Source organism: Wallemia ichthyophaga (assembly GCF_000400465.1).
Source record: "Wallemia ichthyophaga EXF-994 unplaced genomic scaffold scaffold6, whole genome shotgun sequence".
In the NCBI taxonomy this organism is placed as follows: domain Eukaryota; kingdom Fungi; phylum Basidiomycota; class Wallemiomycetes; order Wallemiales; family Wallemiaceae; genus Wallemia; species Wallemia ichthyophaga.
The window spans coordinates 330,667-353,224 of NW_008806279.1; the positions used below are offsets into that span (position 1 = coordinate 330,667).

Consider the following 22,558-nt stretch of genomic DNA (forward strand, 5'->3'; position numbering starts at 1 on the left):
AAAATGAGAGCCACGAACCACCTGAAATGTTGTTAATAACTGCCCTGATACATGTTCATACTCAGGGGTATCAATTTGCATCCAGCAATAGCCTTGATAGCCTTGATAGCCCTGATAAAGCAAATAAACAACTTACGTGAACATCCCATACCAATGCCATCGCTTTAAATCTAAAGGACCTTTATATCTTTTTGTTTTGGTGGCCATTACCGGTGAGCGTGTGTAATCAACCACCCAAGTCACTTGGTTATCAACATTCATGTCTTTCAACAGACTAGCGCTGGCAGCTGCGTTACTAGAATATGACGGTACAAACAAGGCTAAAGATTCTGCCCTGTTTGCGCCTGCACCTCTCACTGCAAAAGATGGTCACAACAAATACGCTACCTTTCACGGCGATTCCACCGATCACCCAGATCATTCAGATAAATCCAGCGCAGTTGATGATCCTGTCAATTCAATCAATCCTATTAAATCTGATATCGCTAAGTCGGTTGAAGCCTATCGTGCTGGTTTCAATACGCCATACCCAATTCATCAACAGCGCGAGCTTGATGAAAATAATAAATTCGATGACGTGGATCTCGATAGCTGGGGCTTGGATCAGTTCCTTGTCAAAAGCTCTTCCTCTGATTTACCACCACCACCACCTCTAAGACCTCAGCCTGGTGAGGCACGCGCCTCTAAAAATCGAACTTTATCTGATGCTGCAAACGTCTCTGATATCGCTGCTGTTGCTTATCACACTTCACACTCAGAACGAGCTCGTGATGACAGTTCCCTTGCGAATCTAAATCTCTTTAGAGACTCTTCGGCTGTTGATATAGCAAGAGAACCTCAGGCTGATTCTAGTGATAAAGAGGGCAGGGAAAGAGCTCAATCGTCCTTAGGATTTTACAGAGACGCAAAATCAGATTTCACTCTGCCACCCTTCGAGTTCACGTCTAAAGCTGATCCAGAAATTATCAATTCAACCACCACTGAACACAGAAAGTCTGCTGATAGTTATCGTAGTGATATACCTCCTCATTTGCGACCCTCATTACCCAAAGAAGACAATGTAAAGACAGTTTCAAGAAACACCTTACTTCGCCCAAAGACCCTTATCATGCCTGCCCCACTCCAAGGCTCACTTGACGATATTAACGTCCATAGAGACGATATAGATTTCCATCACATATCAACCGAGCTCAAAGTACCCTTACCCCAGGCTTTGAAAAGGGCTAGAGAACAAAAGAGACACACAGCTTTAGCTATGAATAGAGCTTCTGTTGCTGTTCCTTTAAATAGTAAATCTGAACACGGCGTTTCTTTCACAAATCGCAACTCAAGAGCCAGTGTCTTTGCACCTTCTGCTGCTAACTCACATGCACAAGGTCCTCACGTTGGATCTAGTGCTGGTCTACCAACGGCTCAATCTGAAGGTGAACAAGCTCAACTTTATGATGAAGAACTCGAAGATGAATATGATATGGCAATGGTTAGAGCTCGAAAAATTCGTGAAATGGATACATCGGAGATGCAGCCTGGAACTATATTTGGATCAAGCTTAATGGACGATATCGATTCACGTAAGCAAGCTCAGAAAGACAAAAGGAGATTTTTCAGAGGTGATGAACGTCCGCAAGGGTCGACTGCGGATGGCAGGGAAAGTTCTGCACCAGTCATCACCCGCATGCAATCAGTTTTCGGAGTTGATGAGTTGTGGCAACGCGATCAAGCTAAAGCTGAAACACTCGCAGCTGCTGAAAAAGCTGATACTGAGAGAAAGCAAAGATTGGCTGTAGAGAAAGAGCAAAATAGATTATTGAAGAAGAGCAACAAAAAGAATTTGATGAGTTTGAAAGGCAGTCCTTCCAAACAGAGCTTACCGCAGGTGGGTGTTGTCTTACCTTGTGAGACCTGCTCCTGACACATTTTAGACTCCTTCAGTCAGCGTTAATGACAAAGAGAACGCTGATGCTACCTCTGAAAGTCTCGACACGGGAGAAGTGGCTCCTCCTCAAGCAGTGACACCGTCTATGCAAAATGAAACTGTACTTGGTGTAAGCAAATGGTAAGATAAGCGTAGATGCAATTGGCAAACTCTAATTTTATCTCAGGTTTAACGGATCAGATTCAGGATCTACGCACTTACCATCAGGACGCCCATCTATAGACCATGAACCAAAGCAATTTTTAAGACCAAAGAGAAATGAACAATGGAGGCACGCGCCTCGAAAGTCTATCGTTCCAGCATCAAGCAGGGCTCCAGATGGCTCGTTACCTCCAGTTGAATTGCTGCAATCATCTCAATCGATTGGCCCTGAGAATAGCGATGAAGAGGATACCATGCCAATATCCAATATTATTAGATCTAGATCCCAAGAATCAGATTTACGGGCTAATATAAAAGTAGAAAATGACGAGAGCGAGGATGAAAGACCATTATCCACATTCATCAGACCGTCAAGGACACCAAGCGAGCAAGTACTCATGCCAAAGATTCAAGTAGAGCTTCCTGGTGACTCTGAAAGAGAAGTACAGAAAGAGGAAGACGAAGATGATGTACCGCTAGGTCTAAAGCATCCACAAATGAACTCACACGGACAATCAAGACTAGAAGATGATGACGATGTTGCTCTTGGATCAAGACCAGCCGCAGCTGCATTCCAACAGCGCAACAGCATGTATCCGGCGGCATCGAGACAATCCAACATGAGTTTTGGCTACCCAGGATCAACAATGAGCTGGAACCCAGCTGCTATGGGAGGGTATCCACAGATGCCTATGGCAGGAATGTCTACAATGTCAATGCCAATGCAGATGCCCCCAATGGGAGGGTTTGCGCCACCATATGGGGTATACCCAGGCATGGGTATGGATCCAATGATGATGGCACAGATGCAGGCACCTTCAATACCCCAATTGTCTGCACCAGATCTTCAAGCACCACCACATGCGCAAAACATTCAAGAGAAGCAAACAAAGAAGATCAATTCGATTGATCAGTGGAGGAGAGATGTACAAAATGTAGGATGAAATGAACTTGTATAAATATTTATGTTTATTGTTATTTTATTGTTAGTATTGCAAGACTCTATTGATTACCGTCATGTTGCGAATATCGAGGCAGGCAGTTGGAACGACGTGGAGAAACGCACGAAGTTACTCTAGTGGTCTTGTTGAGGCATTCGATCATCCAAGCAATCCACAGCCATTAAAGGCTACGACGAGTGGCGGGCTCTTCAAATTCCCTCAACTTACCTCACCAGAATCATTTAAGCCAATAAGCGATCGCACAATTATCTACTCTAGCGCATTGGTCGATAGAATCGTCAACGCACCCTCAAATGGCGTCTCAGAGATGCGCAAGGTCGTCAAGAACCTCGACCGCTTATCTGATGGATTATGTAGGGTGATCGATTTGGCTGAGCTCGTGAGGAACGTTCATCCTGATGTAAAATGGATTGAAGCGGCCGATAACACGTACGATAGGCTCTGCGAGTACATGAATGAGCTTAATACTCATGTAGGATTATACCAGGCCCTTAGAGAAACTGTGCAGAATCCTGCTATTCATTTAGATTACTCTGCTAATCAAGTTGCACTCTTGTTCCTTCGAGACTTTGAGAAATCTGGCATACACTTGTCAGACGCCTCAAGAAGAAGATTCGTAGAACTCTCATCAGAGTCTTTGCTACTTGGAAGGAAGTTCCTGATGAATCAGGGTCAAGATAGTGACGTTCGGAGGGTGACTTTGTCGCCGGCAGATCTAATGGGTATACCAGCAGAATTTTTGAGACACTTGGCACCATCAGACAATAAGGGCAATAGAATATTAGACGCTCATGGCTGGGAAGCTCAAGTTTTGTACAGATTCGCACCATCACCAGAAGCAAGAGTCAAAATACATGTTGCTTCGAATGCAGCATCTGAAGAGGAAGTTGATACATTGGAAAAGTTGCTCGAATCACGCGCTGAGACTGCTAAACTTATCAATTACCCAACTTACTCGCACGTCGCACTCTCCGATAAGATGGTTGATGATCCTAACCAAGTCCTGGTTTTCCTGGAATCGCTTGTCAACGTGAACAAACCTTTTGCTGGTGGTGACGTCAACAAGCTGTTAATCTCCGCTAAAGAAAGTCTTGGTGTGCCTTCAATACCGCCAATGAAGGCATCAGATAGAGAATTTTTCATGCAAATGCGTGCAAGCAGTATCGGGGAAAGCTCATCTCTAGAACCACTATCACCATATTTATCACTTGGTAATGTTATGGCTGGATTAAGCTCAGTATTGGAACAGTTGTATGGTATAAAGTTCGTTCCTCGTCAGGTTGAAGCAGGCGAGGTCTGGGATCCGAGCGTAAGAAGGTTGGATGTATATGATACGTCTAGCAATGCGATTGTGGGAACAATTTATGCCGACTTATTTGCTAGATATCCAAAGCAAGGCACAGCGGCTCACTATACAGTGCAGTGCTCAAGGAGAGTGGACGATGACGACTACGTACCTGGTGAAGAGGACAGGAGAGAGTCAGGATCAGTAATTCAAAACGAAGACGGTAGATTTCAGTTACCGATTGTCGTTTTAGCGTGTACATTCGACAAACCATCTGCCAATCAACCAACTCTTCTTAGTTGGCAGGAGGTTGAAACGATTTTCCATGAAATGGGACATGCAATTCACTCGATGATTGGGAGGACAGAGTATCAAAATTGCTCTGGTACGAGATGTGCGACGGACTTTGTTGAAATGCCATCGATATTGATGGAGCATATACTAGCAAACCCAAAAATTCAATCAGTCGTTGGTAAACATTGGAAGACTGGGAAAAGTTTGCCACCGAAGCTCGTTGAAGCGCATTTAGCACAATTGAATGCATTGCCTGCTCTCGAGACTCACGGACAGCTACTAATGGCGTTGATTGATCAGGCTTATCACTCACAGCAAGCGCCATTAAACGGAAAGCTAGGCTGGTCAACTGATATGTGGTACGAAGTTCAGTCGCAGCATGGAGTCATACCACCAATCAAGGACACTGCATGGCAAGTTCAGTTCGGACATCTTTTGTGAGTAGATTTCAAGTTATTGGAACAAACTGACAATGCACAGCGGATACGGTGCAACGTATTATTCATATCTATTTGACCGAGCATTAGCATCGAAGATCTACAAGGATGTGCTATCACCTGACCCACTGAGCCGAGATGCTGGACACAGATTACGCGAAGAGGTGCTTAGATGGGGTGGTGGGAGAGACCCTTGGGAGATGCTCGCTGATCTGCTAGGTGGTGAGGATGCAGAGTTGATATCGAAGGGAGGTGTCGATCGTATGAAAGCTGTCGGCAATTGGGGAGCTGGGGACATAGGCGTACCTATAAGATGATTTACATAGCATGCATTGAAATTTGGCATATAAATGTTTCAGTGGCGAAAAATGACGTATAGAGTGCTCCTCAGTTCTGGTAGAACCATCATCATAAAGTGGGGAAAGCGGGAAATAAATAAAAAATAGACTGATTAAATTATAGTGTCATACGCTAACGCAGCTGCATTCAACGCACCACCAGAATCTGAGCAGGTTAAACCAAGCAACGAATTCCTTGAGGGACAGAACAACGAGAGGGCAGGACTCCCAGACATGGACACCAAAGTAAACGTTGTCGAGCACGAATACATGGACCATCCATCCACTGAGGGTGCTCAAGCTGCTCAAGCTGCCCAAAATAGACTGCAAGACGAGGAAAAGAAGACACACCGCGAGAAGCACCATTCGCACAGTAAGCCAAAGCCAAAGACTGAGAAGAAGGTTGAGAAAGCTGAGGAGGCAGGTCTTACGTGCTTACAAGTGGGTGTTGCATTCAGAGGATTTGCGTGATCTGACGAGCGGTAATAGAAAGTCAAAAACTTGGCTGGTGATCGTAAGAATCAACAGATTGCTCTTTCATTGAGTGTGTATGGGCTTATGCGATTACAATTGAAGCTTACTTGACCTCAGTCAACGCGTCATTGTTATCTGCTACTGGCTACTTGGGTTTCAAGAACTGGAACGAACGCTGGGATCGCAGAGTCATCTCTGCTGCTTCAGTTACCTTCTTGGCTTTAGCTACAGGACAAGGGTGAGTTGAAGCCGCACTGTATCACCATCCCGCTAACCGCTGCCGATAGATACGTCTACAAGAAGTAATTAACGACTCTTTGACATGATTCTTCACGTAATTACATAAACTACTCGAATACATTGATTATACTTAGTTATTCACCGCTTCTGGCTTCTATACATAGAAATTTAACAGCGACTGCCAAGATCTGCCTTGAATATACTCAGTTATAGTTCCTGGGAGTCGATATTTAAAGCATCGCTAACAAGTTACGCTGTTGCTTCTATGCGGATGATAAGAAAATCAATTTCATCACCGCTAGTAAGCGAGCGGGCGAGATAACGAATATGTAAATATGAATTTGTGTCCAGGTAATCCAAGTAAATGGATTAAGCTAAATTTAAACGCCGACGCCAACATATATTCTAAATATAACTCAACTTACCAGCTGCGGTGTCATCTTAAACTACCACAGTCATCGGCAACGGCGGTCTAATAGTCTATATGTGTCCAAATGTAGCAAAGAGAATTGGTGCAGCAACCTATACCACTGTCGTCTTCGCCTTAGTTCCTTCTGTTCTCGGAACAAACGGCAGACCGTCACAGGATTGCTCATCAGACCCTAAAGAGGAATACGACAAAGGTCTACATATAGCGGCAATCTTCATTGTTCTGGTTTCATCCGCCTTAGGGATCACTCTACCTATTCTCACGAAGGGTTTGGCTTCTACGAGGAGAAGAGCTAGGAGGATATGGGATGAAGCAGTCTTCGTGTGAGTTTGAAGGGTGACATTTCAGTTATATCACAGTCTAAATATCCTATCTAAAGATCTAGATACTTTGGTACCGGGGTCATTATCGCGACCGCATTCGTCCATCTGCTTTTTGAGGCGTTCGAGCAGCTTGAGACGGAGTGTATTCAATTGGCTTACGATCCGACTGCTCCTGCGATAGCTATGGCATCACTATTCGTTATATTCGTTATTGATTTAGCTGTCGCCAGAACACTCAGAAAGCGCAAGAAACAAATGATGTTGTTGAGTGGTTTAGATGCTTCACAGCTCAATGACATGAAAATCTCTCAGCAAAGTTCACCTGAAGATCCACAATTGAATGACGAGTTACAAGAGAAGATCAATCAAGTTGAGACTTTGGTTAACAGGGAAAAGTATCTCGATGTGCTTATTATCGAGGGCGGTATTGTGTGAGTATGGTTTAACCACTGAACTACCGCTAATTATGTATTAGATTTCACTGTGAGTATGAGGTAATTGGTTGATACCCCGCTAATCAAGTATTAGCGGTAATGGTCGGTTTAGGGCTTGGTGTTACTGCTGGCTCTGGTTTTGCCCCGTATTTGATAGCAATTGTTTTTCATCAAATGTGCGATGGATTTGCTATCGGTACACGCATTGCGGATGTCAAGTTCACTAGTAAGAAATACCTTCGCTTAACGCTTATGTGCTGTGGGTTGAGGGCCATCAAAGTAATTCATAGCTAATAAAACAAAGCTGTTTACTCATTGATCACTCCAATCGGTATAGCATTAGGAGTAATTTGCTACTCATTCTTTAACGCAAATTCTCCTCCGACAATCCTTGCTATTGGTGTTCTTGATTCTATCTCTGCTGGTCTACTTATTTATGGAGCTACAGTTGATCTCTTGGCGAAAGATTTCTTCATGGGAGATGGTGGTTTAGCAGATGCTTCCGACAAGAGAGTAGCTGGAGCTATCTTATCGATGCTTCTCGGTGCTATGGTGAGTTCAAAGGTTTTCATATACTACAAATATAACAAAGTTACAGGTAATGTCAATTTTGGGTCAATGGGCTTGATCCTGTGTACAAAAATTGGATTAATTGTAAAAATTTCATGTCACTTAACAAACTCGCGAACAATACGTGATTTTCATTCGATTATAGATATCATCATATATAAAATAAAATGTATAAGGGAATATTCCAAAAGAGTCAAGAGCGTGCCCATGTTTGAATAGCAGCGATGCCCTAATGTAGGCAAGGAGTATAACTAGCTCCTCTAGATCACACTGAGTGGCTTGGAATGTTGTCAGTTTGATTTAATTATGCAAGTAGGTCACTTACTGAGCAACCAAGGTTGATCAAACCATTTTGTTCAACCTGTAGTGTATAAGCGGAGGCAAAAAAAAACATTATACACACCTTTTCACAGCACACAGGGGTAACCTTACACATATCTTGCAAAGCTACACCAAGGATAGGGATTTGGGAGCATTCGATACCGATTTGACCAACGATATCACTGTTATACGCGTCAAAACACGCATCATAAAGGACGGACGACTCACTTGAGACCAATGAGATCCTTTTCTTCACCGGTTGCTTCCTGGTAGTCTTTAACAATGTTACTGAGCGGATGTTAAATGAAACTAGCGTTATTGTGTATAAACATACCAACACTAGTGAGTTGTTAGCAAGCGATAGTACACAATCAGCGCCAGTACAAACCTTTACATCTCCAACGTTGCAAGAGCCTTTGCCATCAGTTCTCTTGAAATCGTCAGCGACGACGAGAGATGCAGTAGCGGCAAGAGCGAGGAGGGCTGAGTTGAACATTGCTATTTGTGATTAAATGTGGGTGGTTTCTGGTAAAGCAGAGAGTGATTCGACACTATTTAAGTAAATCGCATTCTTCACTTTAGTTTGACATTCCCGAGTTTGAGTTTTGATTCTTAAAAGAAAAGTAAGGTAAGAAGTACGCGTCTAGCATTACTGTGAGAGATTTACGCGAATACATACGCGTATCCTGCGCCTTTTAACTTACCAAGCCGAGAAAACAGATCTTCTCCAGGAGTGTAAATGTGAAGATAGAGAGAGAGAAATGTAACTTGAAGTATGTCTAGGCGCTGCATTGAATAGTAGCGAGGCTCAAAATTTACTTTAAGCTGCTTTGATACTCTCTTCCTCGTACAACGTACGACGATAACAGATGGCGTCAAGGTCGACGATAAATGCAAATAATTATGAGCAGCAAGATGAGGAAGCTGGTGAAGGCTACGCAATGCTTCCAAATGCTTCGTCGCACGCGCCTGGTTACTCCCCCTTATCTGGGGCAGCAGCCAATAGCAGGAAACAGTGGGGGAAGAAAAGCAAGGCTTTGGTATTTGTTGGGTGCGTAAAGAGGCTATTGGTTATAATTCTTACAAGCTGCGTAGACTGTCATTCGTATTTGGATTCATCATACATGTAGCATACACGTTAGCAACCAATTTCACGAGCAACAGCGCCAAAATCCCCCCATATCCCTCAAATGGAGACCTGGTACATGATAGCGAGAGCGGACATCTCTCTAGCGATCCAATGGCCGTCGTTGCTGGTCATTCCAAATATAAATCTAAAGAACAAGTCAAAGAGCTAGTTGACAGCAGCAAGGGATACTTTGTCAGAGACTACAGCGTCTGGTTGGGATGGAATAATGTCAGGTTCGTCCTTCTTTTGCATAATCTGTCACAATCTTATAAATATAAATCAGATATATCATAGAGACCACGTTACTTCACGCACAGATACTCAACAGAACTGCAGTGCTACCCAGCTACGTATATGCGCGGGCGTGTGAATTCGATCAAGCTACTTGTGGTGCTTTCGCAGTGCAAGTTAATCGCGGAAAGGCAATTGGAACAGGTCAATGGGATGATCTGCCTGAGGCTGAACAACAAGGCTGGAAGATACCACTAGGAGTGAGTGGGCTTATATGCACTCATCGGTAAGCTAACGTTTGTGCTCAGGCTATGATTGACTTAGATCATCTGTCGCATACCTACAAGAACTTTATTACCCTTGATGATTACTTTGATGTCGAAGGCCTCCCTGCTGACATAATAGGTGTGTGATTCTCATTCGGCTGTATGACTTGTTACTGAGAGACACAAAGCGATGAATGGCCAGTGGCAACAATACTACAACAAAGACAATAGCTATCACGTCATAGAGAATGAGTGAGGGGTATTACATGTGATGTGATTCACCCATTCTAACAACAAACCAGTGATTGGGATCCAAAAGAAATTGTCAGAGTAGACAGAGTCGGTGAACCTCCAATATCAGATCCTCAAGCAGTACCTGAAGGCCTTACACCTGCAAAAATGGAAGAGATGTTTGGAGAGGAGTCTGTACAAGATTTGTCTTATCTTCGCATTGTTTTACAGTCTCGTGGTTTCAAGATGCCAGATGATCCCGCAGGTGCATTTGCAGCTCTTGGTTATCGTCTGATGTATACATACGATAAAGTGGGTGGAATGGATTTCCTCAAAAGTCCTATCAATCCTATCGCGCGAGTTGCCAAGGAGTCTTCTCTTCGCGGTCTCTACGAGGATGGACATGACGAGGAAGCGAAGATTTTCCATGTGCAGGGTGAAATTCACCTTTACAGGCCTCCTGGCTCTGTTCACTTTACCTCGAAAGGGGCGAGGAATGACTTCAAGAAGATTATCCTCCAAGACATGAGACCATTGCCAAGGCTTTATCAATTGGCTGCTATTATCGATGAGCGTATGCGCGAAAAGAATGATGGTAGAGCGTGGACGTAAGTTGAAACAACAAATGAGTAGATTTTGATGCTTATTTAACAATCAGAGCTGCTCACCTCCGCAGAGGCGATTTTGAGAGTCAAGGATGGGCGATGGAAGCCAACTTTAATGACCATCTCGATAGAATAAAGGATCATCTCAATAGTGGAATTCAAATGATAAATAAAAACCCCAAATACCTTCACAAGATTTCAGGATCGAACGATTCACCAAAGATGCCACAGCAGGGGGACTACTTTTACATAGGCACGGATGAGCGCAACGCGACAAACCTGGAGTATGTAAGGTCGCAAGGAGGTGTGCTGTTGTCGGACATTGTCACACCAACAGACAGAGACGAGCTAGGACCTATAGCATTATACACTGATGTGCTATCGTTATTAGAGCAGCTGATAATGGCAAATAGCGCGTACTTCTACGGATTTGCTTTATCTTCAGTCGCAGGAGGGGTAGTCAACTTGCGCACAGCAGAAAAATACAATCCAAAAACAGCATTAATAGACTCATTTTAAATAGCCAAGGGTTGTATTTGTTTAATCAAGTCATAAAAAATGCATAGAACAAATCAAGTTGTAGAGATGTTGAGCTGATTACTATCAGTGTCGCTTCAGGGCCCTCGAGCTAAGCACGCTAGCGAAATACAGCCGTTACTCTAGGCCTATCATGAAACCTATCGACTGTTGTGTTGCAGTCGACTGGTGATTAAGACGGCCTTTCCCAAGGGATCAAAGAAGAAAATTGCGCGGTTATATAGGGAGAAAAAAAAATCGACAGATTTTAAGGCTGATGGGAGTGGAGGTGGTGTGATTAGGGCGCGGTATTGATTATTAGGGAAGCCCTTGCGCCTAGAGTTGCGGGCTCGCCGAATATGATGTGGGTACGCAAAAGGATCCACAGAGACGGAAAGAGGGGCATCACATGTATAAACCGTGTCTGTGGGCTACAATCAAGTAGAAAAGATATAAATTTTCATTAATTGAATAATATGACGGTGTCCTTGCGTCGAAACATCTCCACAAATTACAATGACATCTTGTAGGTGTGAGAGAGTGATTGTATAAAGCTAAGTAGCCACAGTACCATCACAAACGCCTCATCCACCAGTACTCCACTCTTTACCTGGATCAAGCGTGCGTTGTGAAATACCACTCAACTCCAACTGACGAATACGAAAGGATCTAATTGAAGCAGTGGCTAAGTTTGTCGTCAAGGCACAAAATGAAGCCATCGATAAGAGAGACAAGTTCACTATCGCATTGTCTGGTGGCTCAATGCCAAAGAATCTTACAGGATTGCTTAATAGAAATGATGTCAAGTGGGACAAGTGGTGAGTAGTATTGTGGTGCGTTTAAGTGTGTCGTAGTGGCTAATGATATCTATAGGGAAGTATTCCTCGCAGATGAGCGTGTGGTGCCTTTAGATCACCCAGAATCTAACTTTAAGGCAATCTACGACGAGTTGTTCTCAAAGACACCAGTAAACATCTCTCAAATCCACGCTTTAAACCCAGATCACGATGCTATCAAGAAATTTTTCCCAGATAGCTCACCCTCTGCTAAAGAGATTGATGAATCCGAGGATTTACAGGACATGTTAGAAGATGTTGCAGACGAATACGAAAAGAAACTCGTAAACGCATTTGCTGCACGTGAAGCTGCACGTTTCCCTACATTCGATTTGATCTTATTAGGTATGGGACCAGATGGACACACAGGATCATTATTCCCAGGCCACCCAGTTTCTAAGGAGTCTGAGCGTTGGATTGCATACGTCTATGACTCACCAAAGCCACCACCAGTGAGAATAACTTTGACTTTCCCAGTTATAAATCATGCATATCGCGTCGCTTTCATCGCTGCTGGTGAAGGTAAGCAGGACACTTTACATCAAATTCTCGATAGCCCTTCAGGAGACCTCCCTTGCGCAAAGGTTAGACCAGCACCACCAGGAAAGGTTTACTGGTTCGTTGACGACGCTGCATCTGGCAAAACTCAATACCAAAAGACGCCTTTCCAACTTTAATGCAAATAGTTTAAATACATATCTGACGTTTAATTTCTTGATTTTTGATTAATCTGCGCGTTCAATGCCGCTGCGTTGATGTCATGTGATTCAGATTCAGTTATGTCACACGGATTTAGTTTCCTCAGAATCCGCAATATCTTTAACTCTTTCAACCAAGATATAACACAAATGGCAAGCTTCCAACCAAAGAATCTCAAGAACGGCTCTTCCTCACCTGTTAGTTGTGGTTGGGTTGATCACTGCCACATTTCTCACGCTTGAATTTACAGGGATTTGGTGTGGGATTGCTTCTAATTGCTACAGGAGTTGTAGCATTCGCTCTGAACAGTGGGTTGATTATATCCTCGTTATAATCACACGCTTAAATTACTTTTAGAACCAGAGAAGAAAGTAGAGAAATCTTTTATGCCTCAAGGCAAGAACTTTGGCCTTAAGGATTCTTTAAAGGAACAGGTACGTTCCGATGAAGCATCGAATGCCCAATTCGCGCGTGAGGAATCAAGAAGGAGGGAGAAGGAGAATGCTATCGCCTCTACTATAGCTGCGCGCTCTCATGCTCGTAGGCCATCTGGCCCTGCATCACCTTCAGAGATTTACAAAGCATTCTCACCTCCTACTCCACCTCAATCCTCCTTCAAAGCCGATCAATAAGCGTGATTGGCTTCTTTGCTTTCTTTTTTACGTAAAGTAACGATTTCTAATTCATGAAATTTAAGAAACCAAGCCGCTTCCCTGCGCTTAAGAAGATTCCCGCTCAAGACGATGTCTTGCAAGAGGTCAATCTTTTGTTTACTTAGGGCGAGCGCTAATACTTTGCTCGTCATTGAGAGCTGTGCTGACTTCGATTTTTAGATCTCATAAACCTTTAATATCAAGCATTATAACTCTGTTTACCAATTTATCACGGTGAGTGGAATTCTTTACTGATGAGCCAAGCTTATAGTCTATAGAAACTCACGCTCTCACTTTTGCTTTCATTGTTGTGCATAAAATCTGTTTATTGTAAATTGTTATCGATTAAATGTATTCGACGTCATCACTTGTCTATCGCCACAACCATGACCATATTCTTCCGTTCTGCTAAAGTCTCAGCCGCGAAGTTTAGACTATATTCGAGTAAGATCTATTCGTTATACATGAATTATATTCATTTACATCGCAGCTACCTCCAATCGACCTCTCGCTTTCGCTTTCGACATCGATGGAGTATTGAAGCATGGTAGATTTATCATTCCAGAAGCAAAGAAAGCTTTACAAAAGCTCGATGCACTCAACGTTCCCTACATATTCATTACAAATGGCGGTGGAACTATGGAGAACGAAAGAGCGAAAGCTATCTCAAAAGACTTTCAAATTAACGTTGACGAGTCACAAATGGTACTCTCACACACAGTAATGAAACCTCTAGCTCAACGTTTACGTGATAAAAACGTTCTCGTTGTCGGTGGTGACGAGCATGGCCAAAAGTGCCGTGAAATTGCTGAATCCTACGGTTTTAAGAATGTCTACGTTCCTACTGACATACTGTGCTGGAATAAGTTCATCTATCCATTTGCTTCTCCACCTGCACCACACGATGGTCTTCCTCAGTCGCATACTTATCGCCAAAAGCATGTAGATTTCGCTAACGTACCATTCTCTGCTGTAATGTTGTTCAAAGATAGTGCGAATCATGGATTAGATATGCAGGTACGTGATTCGTCTTACTCTTATCTCAATTAACCTGACATCAGATAATTTGTGACCTGATTCGTAGCAAAGATGGCTTGATTGGTACGGAAAGTGATAATGGCAAGCAAGGTGTGGAGCTGCATTTCTCCAACCCTGATCTCATTTGGACTACGTAAGCTGAACTTTCTTTATAAGGAAATGATCTAATCATGCACAGCGAGTATCCTCAGCCTAGACATGGTCAAGGAATGTTCATAGAAGCTATAAAAATGGTTCATAATATAAGAAGCCCTGATATCGATCTTCAATATAAGCAGTACGGGAAACCGTATGCGGTAACTTATGAATACGCGGATAACCTGCTTCAACAGCTCATAAAAAAGAAAAGTAACTCAACAGAGAATCCAATGGTAGTTATGGTCGGTGATAATCCTGATTCTGATATTCAGGGTGCTAACAATTTCGGCTGGCAATCGGCATTAGTTAGGACGGGTGTGTATAAACACGGTATCCCAAAGCATGAGCCTAGTGTAATTGTAGATAACGTACTCAAAGCTGTTGAATGGGCAATTGAACAGCGTTGAATTGATGACTTTAATTTAAATCGACTGATTAGATAACGTCAGTGAGCAACGCCTTGAACCATAACAGTCATGGGCAACATCATTTCAACAGACAACAAAGCACAAGCTACGCAAGCTAGACAACCTCAAGATTCTCCTATCGATGAAAAACATTGTTATCTTGATGAGGTATCCGAATCACAACAACTCCTGAAATCCCTCAACCTGAAAACGAGCAGCTCAGCGGAATCTTCTGAGACTGTCAAGGTGAGTAAATTATCTAATCTGGATCAAACATATCCTGATATCACACAGATCGATACCTGCAAGAGATGGGAAAATGACTTACTCAACAATCCAAAGAATAAATTGGCTGTCGAAACTTTCTCTAAGGGAGACATCACAAACACACTCTCTGGAAGAGCAGCTAGAATATCTGATCAAAACGTCTTCAACTTGGTTGCTTCCGAGATTGAGGACGTCACCAACCAAGCCTCAAGCGGTCGCTGTTGGTTATTTGCTTCAACAAACCTGCTGAGAAATGAGGTTAAGATGCAACTCAACATTGAAGAGTTCCAATTATCTCAAAGCTACTTGTCGTTCTGGGATAGAATTGAAAAATCGAATCAATATCTCGAACATTCAATTGAATTGTCTGGTGAACCAATTGGAAGTCGTATCGTAGACTATATTAACAGCAGCCCAATCGGTGATGGTGGTCAATTTGATATGGTTGTTAACCTCATTAACAAGTATGGTGTCGTTCCTCAAACAATTTACCCAGAATCGCATAATAGTTCTAACTCAGGAAAGATAAACAGCTTATTAACTACAAAGTTGCGCGAGGGTGGCTTAGAATTGCGCAAGTTGAGTACATCTGCTAAACACCTCACCTCAAATCCAGAAAGTGTCGTTCGTAGACGTAAAAATGAATTATTGGAGGAGATCTATGGCGCTGCCGTTATTGCATTCGGTCCACCACCTAGTGTGGATGAAGAGTTCGTATTTGAGTATAAAGATAAGAACAATAAAGTCAACTCAATTAAGACTACACCACTTGGTTTCACTGATAAATACCTCAATAATTTCCGTGTCAATGACTGGTACAGTTTAATTAACGACCCGCGTAACGAATACTCTAAGCTTTACACTGTCGATAAGCTACAAAACGTCGTTGGTGGAAGACCAGTCCTGTACGTGAACACAACGGCTGATAGATTGGTAGATGCAGTCGTTACACACTTGAAGAATGGCAAACCTGTCTTCTTTGGTTGTGATGTTGGAAAATTTAGTGAGAGGAATGGTGGTTTACTTGATCCAAAATTGTTTGACTATGAACTTGCATTCAATCTTAAGCTTGGTATGAACAAAGCAGATAGGTTAGCAACTGGAGAATCCTCAATGACGCACGCGATGAGTATCAACGCCGCTCACATTGTTGATGGTAAAGTACAGAGATTTAGAATTGAGAATAGCTGGGGTAAGGATGCAGGACAGCACGGCTATTACATTTGTACCGTTGACTGGTTCAAGGAGTTTGTTTACCAGGTTGTTGTTAACAAATCATTGGCGCCAAAGGATCTTAACGCGGTGTTTGAGAACAAGGATGATGTACACGTCCTACCTTGCTATGATCCGTGAGTAGAAATGTTTTGGATGATAGAATAATCTCTAACACTTGCTCAGTATGGGTGCTCTTGCATACTGTTAAGGTTTTGCTGATTAAGAATGTAATGAAATATTTTCACGTGAATTGAATTGTTTAAGAATCAGCGAATTATCAATAATACATGACAATATCTCAATCGTTTACGAAACAAAATGACACACATTAACTAAAGTAAAAACCAAGCACTATTATTCAAAAGAACTTGTAAATAATGAGTACATTTCAAAAGCGTCAAAGAGTTTAGAGGTCAGCTCTGATAGCGGCTTGACGTTTGAGGTTCTCGAGTAATGGACCTTGTGGCTTGATGTATTGCACATAAGCACCATCCTTTTGAACGCGACCTTCACCACGCATCTTCAAGTATTCCTCACGGTCGAGGTTAGTGAAACCCCACTTCTTAGAGACAATGATCTTTTGACGACCTGGGAACTTGTAACGAGCACGACGGAGAGCTTCCTTAACGACGTGTGCGTTACGGTCTTGGCAACGAATGGAGATCAAGACTTGACCAATTTGAACACGAGCAACGGTACCGTATGGCTTACCCCAAGCGTGTCTCATACCTTGTTGCAATCTATCAGCACCAGCGCATGACAACATCTTGTTGATACGGACGACGTGGAATGGGTGTACACGGACACGCAAGTGGAATGCTTCCTTACCAGCGGTCTTGACAATGTACTTGTTGCAAGTGATACGTGCAGCCTCAAGAGCTTCTGAGGAGAGTTGTTCAAGCTCGTCAGAAACCAAGTGAGCGCAGTATGGGAAGTCGTCGACAGCAGCTCTCTTACGACCTAAGTCGAAGATACGAATCTTTGGGTCTGGAACACCACGGTTGTATCTAGACTTTGGGAATGGCTTGTTCTTGATGTATCTGTAGCAACGGAATGGTCTTCTACCCACTATGAGTTTGTTAGGTTTCACTGCTTGATACTTTTATTTTTAACGCACTACTTTATTACACTTGGTGGCAAGGACGCAAAGAAACGTAAGTCCAATTCAGCGAAACCCTAAGATGAACTTCGATTTGGGTGAAATTTAAAATCGACCGAGAAAAGAAAAAATGAAGGAGCGCAGATTTTATAGTGGGCGAGGTGAAGTTTTGACGAAGAGAATATTCTAGAAAATTCTAAACCAAACAAGATTATTTTAGTTTAGAAGGAAAACAAGTATTAATGCGGTATGTAGATATTACACAGATTTACACCGGTTTACATCTTTGTTCGACTCCTGGGAATAAATGGGGCTGACGAGGAGAAACGGGTCGGATGACGACAAGGCGCAGCCACAAGTACTTAAATAAGAGGTTAATTGTACAGAAAAGCCAGTTTGTTGTCTAAGATCACTATAACGGATGGCTTGAAACGCTCAATTCGAAGAAATGCTCGCTATGATGAACAGGGAGCGTGATAAGGAGAATAAGAAGCTGCTTTACACCGAAAACATAGCTGAGATCAGCAAAAAGACCAAAAACGCACTAAAAAAATACAAGGAAAAGACAGAAACTGTCATTAAGACCGAGTGGGGATTTTTCGTCAATCCTAACCAGCGCGAGGACGATGCCATGCTCTTGGCATCAGTAAAACATATCTCTAAAAACGAAGCTTTAATGCTTATCTGTTCGCGTCCCAACTTCCTCAACCCGCGTCAAGTACGTCGCGTCATTAGATTGCAATGTCTGACATATGGCATTTGACCTCTGCTCTTTCCGAGGGATTAGAGAAGGCGAAAACTCACTACGATGGAATGGACTACTTCAACACGAGTATCGAAGGTGCGGCGACTTATAAGAAAAGCCTTGACAATCTTCAACTCCAACACGATCGCCGCAAGACCGTCGCCGCTAAAGCAGCCGCAGCAGCTGATAAGAGAAAGGCCAAAGCAGGAAGCGATAAGCCCAATATTACCTATCGCACTCTTTATAACAAGAAAAGGAATATGTGAAGCTTTGTACTGACTCGTATTGCTTGTAATATCACATATGTTGTAACACATTTGTAATATCCATTTTTCAATTGATATCATTCATTTCTTTAACTGTATCACCTTGCAGCTATCACCTTCCCTGTTGAGCCACTTACTCTGCTCGTAAGGATCCGGAGATTTCAATTAAGTAGAATTGATCGACAAGACAATCAATGTTAAGAGAAGCGCGGCAGGAAAAGATGCTTGCCTTACAGCATTCTGCGTTTCGATTTCTCTTTCCCCAATTCATATCGACTAGAAACCCACACAAGCCATCACTGATAAAATAACGATTGCAATCGCTCAGGCACAAACAAATCTCTTTAACAATTAACCTGTCTTGTCATGAAGTGAGATTAAAGGCTTGTATCTTTGGGGATGATTCATTACAAAGCTCTATAGAAGATAAAAGTAAAGATTATCATTTAACTTTAACTTGATAACCTTGATAAAGCGGAGGGCAGCATCGATGATGGGATCTTTACTAAACCTAAAGCAGCGCGTGGATTGCAGTTTGGTGGTGCAACTATCGCGGATGAATATTGCAAAGTTTTGGGAAGGATGGCGGTCTGGCTAGACGCCTCCAGCCTGTGCAATATTCGAATAACTTAGCCTTGTAGTTACCCTCTCCCCATACTCAGAGGCTTGAAGATTCGGTACGAGACTCATCATGGTGTCACAATTAGCGACGATGCTCTCTTAGTCGCTGCTAAACATAAAGATAGATATATTAGCGATCACTTTCTGCCAGATAAAGCTATCGATCCTGTAGACGAAGCTTCGTCCACCCTCAAATTAGCACAGGAAAGCAAACTAGAGTCATTGGCCAAGCTAGACTGAAACATTCTCGAGATACAACAGCGCAGACTTCTATCATCTTGGTAAATACACCAACTCGTACGGTATATTAAATTACAATTCTTACAATGTCTAAAAAGGCGCAGAGATACGCTATAAAAGCTCGTCAACGAATACAAAGACGAGCCAGAGAGACTGACCAAAGTTTGAAATGAAGGGAGAGTCAAGATTTCTGACGCCAAGGTCGCTAAAGAGGAGCTCGAAAGAGCGTACAATGACTGGGAATTTCACAAAAACTTGGTGATTTCGAGGGGCGTTGAAACTGCGCTAGAAAAGTATACCCATCGCTTCAACGTGATATTAAAGTAGCGGGGAAGCAGCTAAAGAAGGGATGACACAGCAAGAGTCGTTTCCTGGATGACTGGCATACCAATCAACAACCTCATATAAGGCGAGATTGAGAAATTGCTTCACGTGCATGTCTTGCTTTTCGCTGTTTTCTTTACACTAATAACCACACGCAGCTCGAAAACAAATCGATTGAGAGGACTATTGGACAGGCCCGCATAGATACAAGTGCAAATGCCGTCCAAATGTCACCAGCTGGTTTGCAATCAGACAATAGATCCGTTGCGTCATCTCTCTTCCTCGGCCCAAAAAGCACCTGCAAGACAGAGCTATCGAGAAAGCTATCCGGGGCATTGTTAAATGATCAGAAACAAGCTTTGATCAACATCAACATGTCGGAATATCAAGAAAAGCATACAGTATCGCCTTTGGTCGGTGCAACTCCTAGATATGTAGGGTACGAGGAATCAGGACAGTTATCAGAAGTGATGAGACGTCGACCATACTCAGTCGTACTGCTTGATTAGTTTGGGAAGGTACATCAAGATATATCCAAAATCGTGCTACAAATGCTCGATGAATGCACCTTGACAGATAGCCAAGTTCAAGCCTAAATTTAGGAAACAAATATTACAGCCATCTCTAACCTCGGCTCTTGAGAGTATCTCAGAACCGAGAGTCCAGATGAGAATGTTATCCAGGAAGCTACCAAAGAGGTGTTAGAACGGGCTGAGAGAATGTACTCTCCGGAGCTTTTCAATCGACTTGATCATATGTTGTTTTTCAACAAACTCAACCACAGGTCTATCAGACATGCTAGATTGCGTATCAGTTAAGTCGATAAGATGCTAGGGGAGAAGCAGATGCGTTTAAATGTGAGGTATGAGAGTTTCGAACATTTGGCATTGGAAACTCACCAGCATACGGCGCTAGAGCTATTTGGGAACTGTAGGGACTGTTTGAGCGACTTCCACTTGATGTGTGCTAATGCTAATACATACAACGAACCGAGATCATGGGTTGCAGAAGATGCAGATAAATTACAAGCGGGAATGGATCAGGCGTGGAACGAGGGTTAAAACACAGGCGTACCTGAATCGGAGATGCCAGCTGAGGCATTAGAGCCAGTACAGGCAGCACAGATGTTGGGTGCTGCAGCGCAGAATGCAGTGCCAATCTAACAGCAACAAGCAGCGCTACCACCTCTTCAAACACAAGCTTTGATGGAGACAAAACCACAACCACAGCCTCAATAAATGATTGGCGCGTATCTTGAGCAAAATCAGGGGCAAGTGCCTAATGCTGGTATGCGGCATGCAATGTTCCAGGCACCAGCTGGATGTGGAGGCGTCGATGCGGGCGCATTTATCGCAGATCCTAGAACAATCAACAACAAGCGTTTTATCAGCAGCAGCAACAGCAAGTGTTATAAGAGTAAGAATGAGAGCAAGTGCATTAAACAGAATTGGTCAAAGCACATAAAAATTGGTCACAAATAGGGCTGGTAAACTTGTGAAGCTTGAATCGAAGCAAGTAAAAATTATCAAAATTAGTAGTTTAGGGGGAAATTGGAGTATAAAACCGTAGTATTTGGTTAATTGTATTATCTTTATTCATTTTCCTAGTTTGCAAAATATGATTTGCTGACGAATACCACCTACCTGTACACGCCAGGCTGCTGAGGTGAGCTCGAGGTGGAGAGGAATGAGTAAAAGGGATTTTATATAGCTTTTATAGCTTTAAATCTGGGTATACATAGCAATTATGCATATATCATCCACACATCACACAGCACTCAACTCAATGTGATGTTATCAACTCGAAACCCATCAAATAAAATTTAAGCTTTTATTTAAAAATAATTATAATACTACAAATATACTATCTCATACATTTACACATTCCCTCGAAAAACCCCGCTGAATTTTTTTAAATTGATCGTTGCGTTCAACTCGTCGCCTTCTTCAAACTTTCCTCTAGGTCTCTCAGGTTACGGTAATGGGTTAGAAACTAATTTACATTCAAGTGCACGTTATCTTACTCTTTTATAGGTTTTCGCCACAACAACGTTCTTCACCGTTAGTCTAATCCAATTCCCACTCCAACTCAAACTTACTCTCCCTAGGCAACCACTTCAAGAAGGATTGGCAATCAAGAATCAAGACTTGGTTCAACCAACCTGGTAAGAAGAAGAGCCGTCGCGTTGCTCGTTCAAACAAGGCCGCTGCTCTCGGTGTGAGACCATTGGAAAACCTTCGCCCAGCTGTTCGTTGCCCAACCGTCCGTTACAACCGTAAGCTTCGCGCTGGTAAGGGCTTCTCTTTGGCTGAGTTGAAGGCTGCTGGTATCCGCCGTAAGGAGGCTCTCTCAATCGGTATTCCAGTTGACCACCGTCGTCGTAACCTCTCCGAGGAGGGTCTCAAGTTAAACGTCGACCGTCTTCAAGCATACAAGGCTCGTTTGATTGTCTTCCCACGCAACTCCAAGAAGCCAGCCAAGACTGACTCCAAGGACTTATCTGGTGAAACTGCACGTGACGTTCAAGCCGTTGTACCAATTCCAGCAGGAACTGTACCAGAAGGTCCAAGAAAGATCTCTGATGGTGAGCGTGAAGCTAAGGCATACCGTACCCTTCGTGAAGAGCGTGCAAACGCACGTCACGATGGTGCACGTAAGGTACGCGCAGCTAAGAAGGCCGAAGAAGAGGAAGCAAAGTGAGTAGATGTTGATGTTGATAATTAACTACTAACACAAGATAATAGGAAGAAGTAAAAAGGTAACTCATTTGCTTCAAATTCGGTTGTACGCATATAAAAATATTCAGATGAGAATAACTAAACGACTGTGTCTGTGTTTTTGAGTTTG

The 22,558-nt window shown here is 42.9% G+C and overlaps 13 protein-coding genes across 13 annotated transcripts; 11 read left to right on the top strand and 2 right to left on the bottom strand.

The window, feature by feature from the left end:
• Positions 1-259: 259 nt before the first annotated feature.
• Positions 260-3,021, top strand: J056_003993 (uncharacterized protein; the record flags this gene model as incomplete). Its single annotated transcript, XM_009269202.1, has 3 exons — positions 260-1,876; positions 1,923-2,056; positions 2,103-3,021. The coding sequence occupies 3 exons, from the start codon at positions 260-262 to the stop codon at positions 3,019-3,021; spliced, it is 2,670 nt and encodes an 889-aa protein (XP_009267477.1).
• Positions 3,022-3,094: 73 nt separating this feature from the next.
• Positions 3,095-6,173, top strand: J056_003994 (uncharacterized protein; the record flags this gene model as incomplete). Its single annotated transcript, XM_009269203.1, has 6 exons — positions 3,095-5,055; positions 5,099-5,316; positions 5,518-5,834; positions 5,883-5,937; positions 5,985-6,105; positions 6,155-6,173. The coding sequence occupies 6 exons, from the start codon at positions 3,095-3,097 to the stop codon at positions 6,171-6,173; spliced, it is 2,691 nt and encodes an 896-aa protein (XP_009267478.1).
• Positions 6,174-6,591: 418 nt separating this feature from the next.
• J056_003995 (Zinc-regulated transporter 1) lies at positions 6,592-7,922 on the top strand (the record flags this gene model as incomplete). Its single annotated transcript, XM_009269204.1, has 6 exons — positions 6,592-6,860; positions 6,917-7,291; positions 7,336-7,343; positions 7,389-7,553; positions 7,599-7,846; positions 7,893-7,922. 6 exons carry the CDS (start codon positions 6,592-6,594, stop codon positions 7,920-7,922), a joined length of 1,095 nt encoding a protein of 364 aa, XP_009267479.1.
• A 202-nt stretch (positions 7,923-8,124) lies between these two features.
• On the bottom strand, positions 8,125-8,681 carry J056_003996 (Fruiting body protein SC4; the record flags this gene model as incomplete). The annotated part of the gene is made up of 5 exons (XM_009269205.1): positions 8,125-8,142; positions 8,190-8,225; positions 8,268-8,367; positions 8,414-8,473; positions 8,524-8,681. 5 exons carry the CDS (start codon positions 8,679-8,681, stop codon positions 8,125-8,127), a joined length of 372 nt encoding a protein of 123 aa, XP_009267480.1.
• Positions 8,682-9,054: 373 nt separating this feature from the next.
• J056_003997 (uncharacterized protein) lies at positions 9,055-11,166 on the top strand (the record flags this gene model as incomplete). The annotated part of the gene is made up of 7 exons (XM_009269206.1): positions 9,055-9,236; positions 9,281-9,547; positions 9,598-9,805; positions 9,854-9,950; positions 10,000-10,063; positions 10,114-10,650; positions 10,701-11,166. 7 exons carry the CDS (start codon positions 9,055-9,057, stop codon positions 11,164-11,166), a joined length of 1,821 nt encoding a protein of 606 aa, XP_009267481.1.
• Positions 11,167-11,679: 513 nt separating this feature from the next.
• Positions 11,680-12,676, top strand: J056_003998 (uncharacterized protein; the record flags this gene model as incomplete). The annotated part of the gene is made up of 4 exons (XM_009269207.1): positions 11,680-11,689; positions 11,732-11,784; positions 11,830-11,981; positions 12,037-12,676. 4 exons carry the CDS (start codon positions 11,680-11,682, stop codon positions 12,674-12,676), a joined length of 855 nt encoding a protein of 284 aa, XP_009267482.1.
• Positions 12,677-12,847: 171 nt separating this feature from the next.
• On the top strand, positions 12,848-13,330 carry J056_003999 (uncharacterized protein; the record flags this gene model as incomplete). Its single annotated transcript, XM_009269208.1, has 3 exons — positions 12,848-12,895; positions 12,949-13,006; positions 13,056-13,330. 3 exons carry the CDS (start codon positions 12,848-12,850, stop codon positions 13,328-13,330), a joined length of 381 nt encoding a protein of 126 aa, XP_009267483.1.
• Positions 13,331-13,737: 407 nt separating this feature from the next.
• Positions 13,738-14,934, top strand: J056_004000 (uncharacterized protein; the record flags this gene model as incomplete). Its single annotated transcript, XM_009269209.1, has 4 exons — positions 13,738-13,795; positions 13,842-14,368; positions 14,413-14,522; positions 14,568-14,934. The coding sequence occupies 4 exons, from the start codon at positions 13,738-13,740 to the stop codon at positions 14,932-14,934; spliced, it is 1,062 nt and encodes a 353-aa protein (XP_009267484.1).
• Positions 14,935-15,003: 69 nt separating this feature from the next.
• Positions 15,004-16,624, top strand: J056_004001 (Bleomycin hydrolase; the record flags this gene model as incomplete). Its single annotated transcript, XM_009269210.1, has 3 exons — positions 15,004-15,180; positions 15,229-16,550; positions 16,600-16,624. The coding sequence occupies 3 exons, from the start codon at positions 15,004-15,006 to the stop codon at positions 16,622-16,624; spliced, it is 1,524 nt and encodes a 507-aa protein (XP_009267485.1).
• A 198-nt stretch (positions 16,625-16,822) lies between these two features.
• Positions 16,823-18,159, bottom strand: J056_004002 (60S ribosomal protein L10; the record flags this gene model as incomplete). Its single annotated transcript, XM_009269211.1, has 2 exons — positions 16,823-17,484; positions 18,129-18,159. 2 exons carry the CDS (start codon positions 18,157-18,159, stop codon positions 16,823-16,825), a joined length of 693 nt encoding a protein of 230 aa, XP_009267486.1.
• A 97-nt stretch (positions 18,160-18,256) lies between these two features.
• Positions 18,257-19,387, top strand: J056_004003 (uncharacterized protein; the record flags this gene model as incomplete). Its single annotated transcript, XM_009269212.1, has 2 exons — positions 18,257-18,522; positions 19,189-19,387. The coding sequence occupies 2 exons, from the start codon at positions 18,257-18,259 to the stop codon at positions 19,385-19,387; spliced, it is 465 nt and encodes a 154-aa protein (XP_009267487.1).
• An 86-nt stretch (positions 19,388-19,473) lies between these two features.
• J056_004004 (uncharacterized protein) lies at positions 19,474-20,220 on the top strand (the record flags this gene model as incomplete). Its single annotated transcript, XM_009269213.1, has 3 exons — positions 19,474-19,549; positions 19,599-19,645; positions 19,870-20,220. 3 exons carry the CDS (start codon positions 19,474-19,476, stop codon positions 20,218-20,220), a joined length of 474 nt encoding a protein of 157 aa, XP_009267488.1.
• A 729-nt stretch (positions 20,221-20,949) lies between these two features.
• J056_004005 (60S ribosomal protein L13) lies at positions 20,950-22,465 on the top strand (the record flags this gene model as incomplete). Its single annotated transcript, XM_009269214.1, has 4 exons — positions 20,950-21,127; positions 21,745-21,771; positions 21,819-22,407; positions 22,456-22,465. The coding sequence occupies 4 exons, from the start codon at positions 20,950-20,952 to the stop codon at positions 22,463-22,465; spliced, it is 804 nt and encodes a 267-aa protein (XP_009267489.1).
• Between the last annotated feature and the right edge of the window lie 93 nt (positions 22,466-22,558).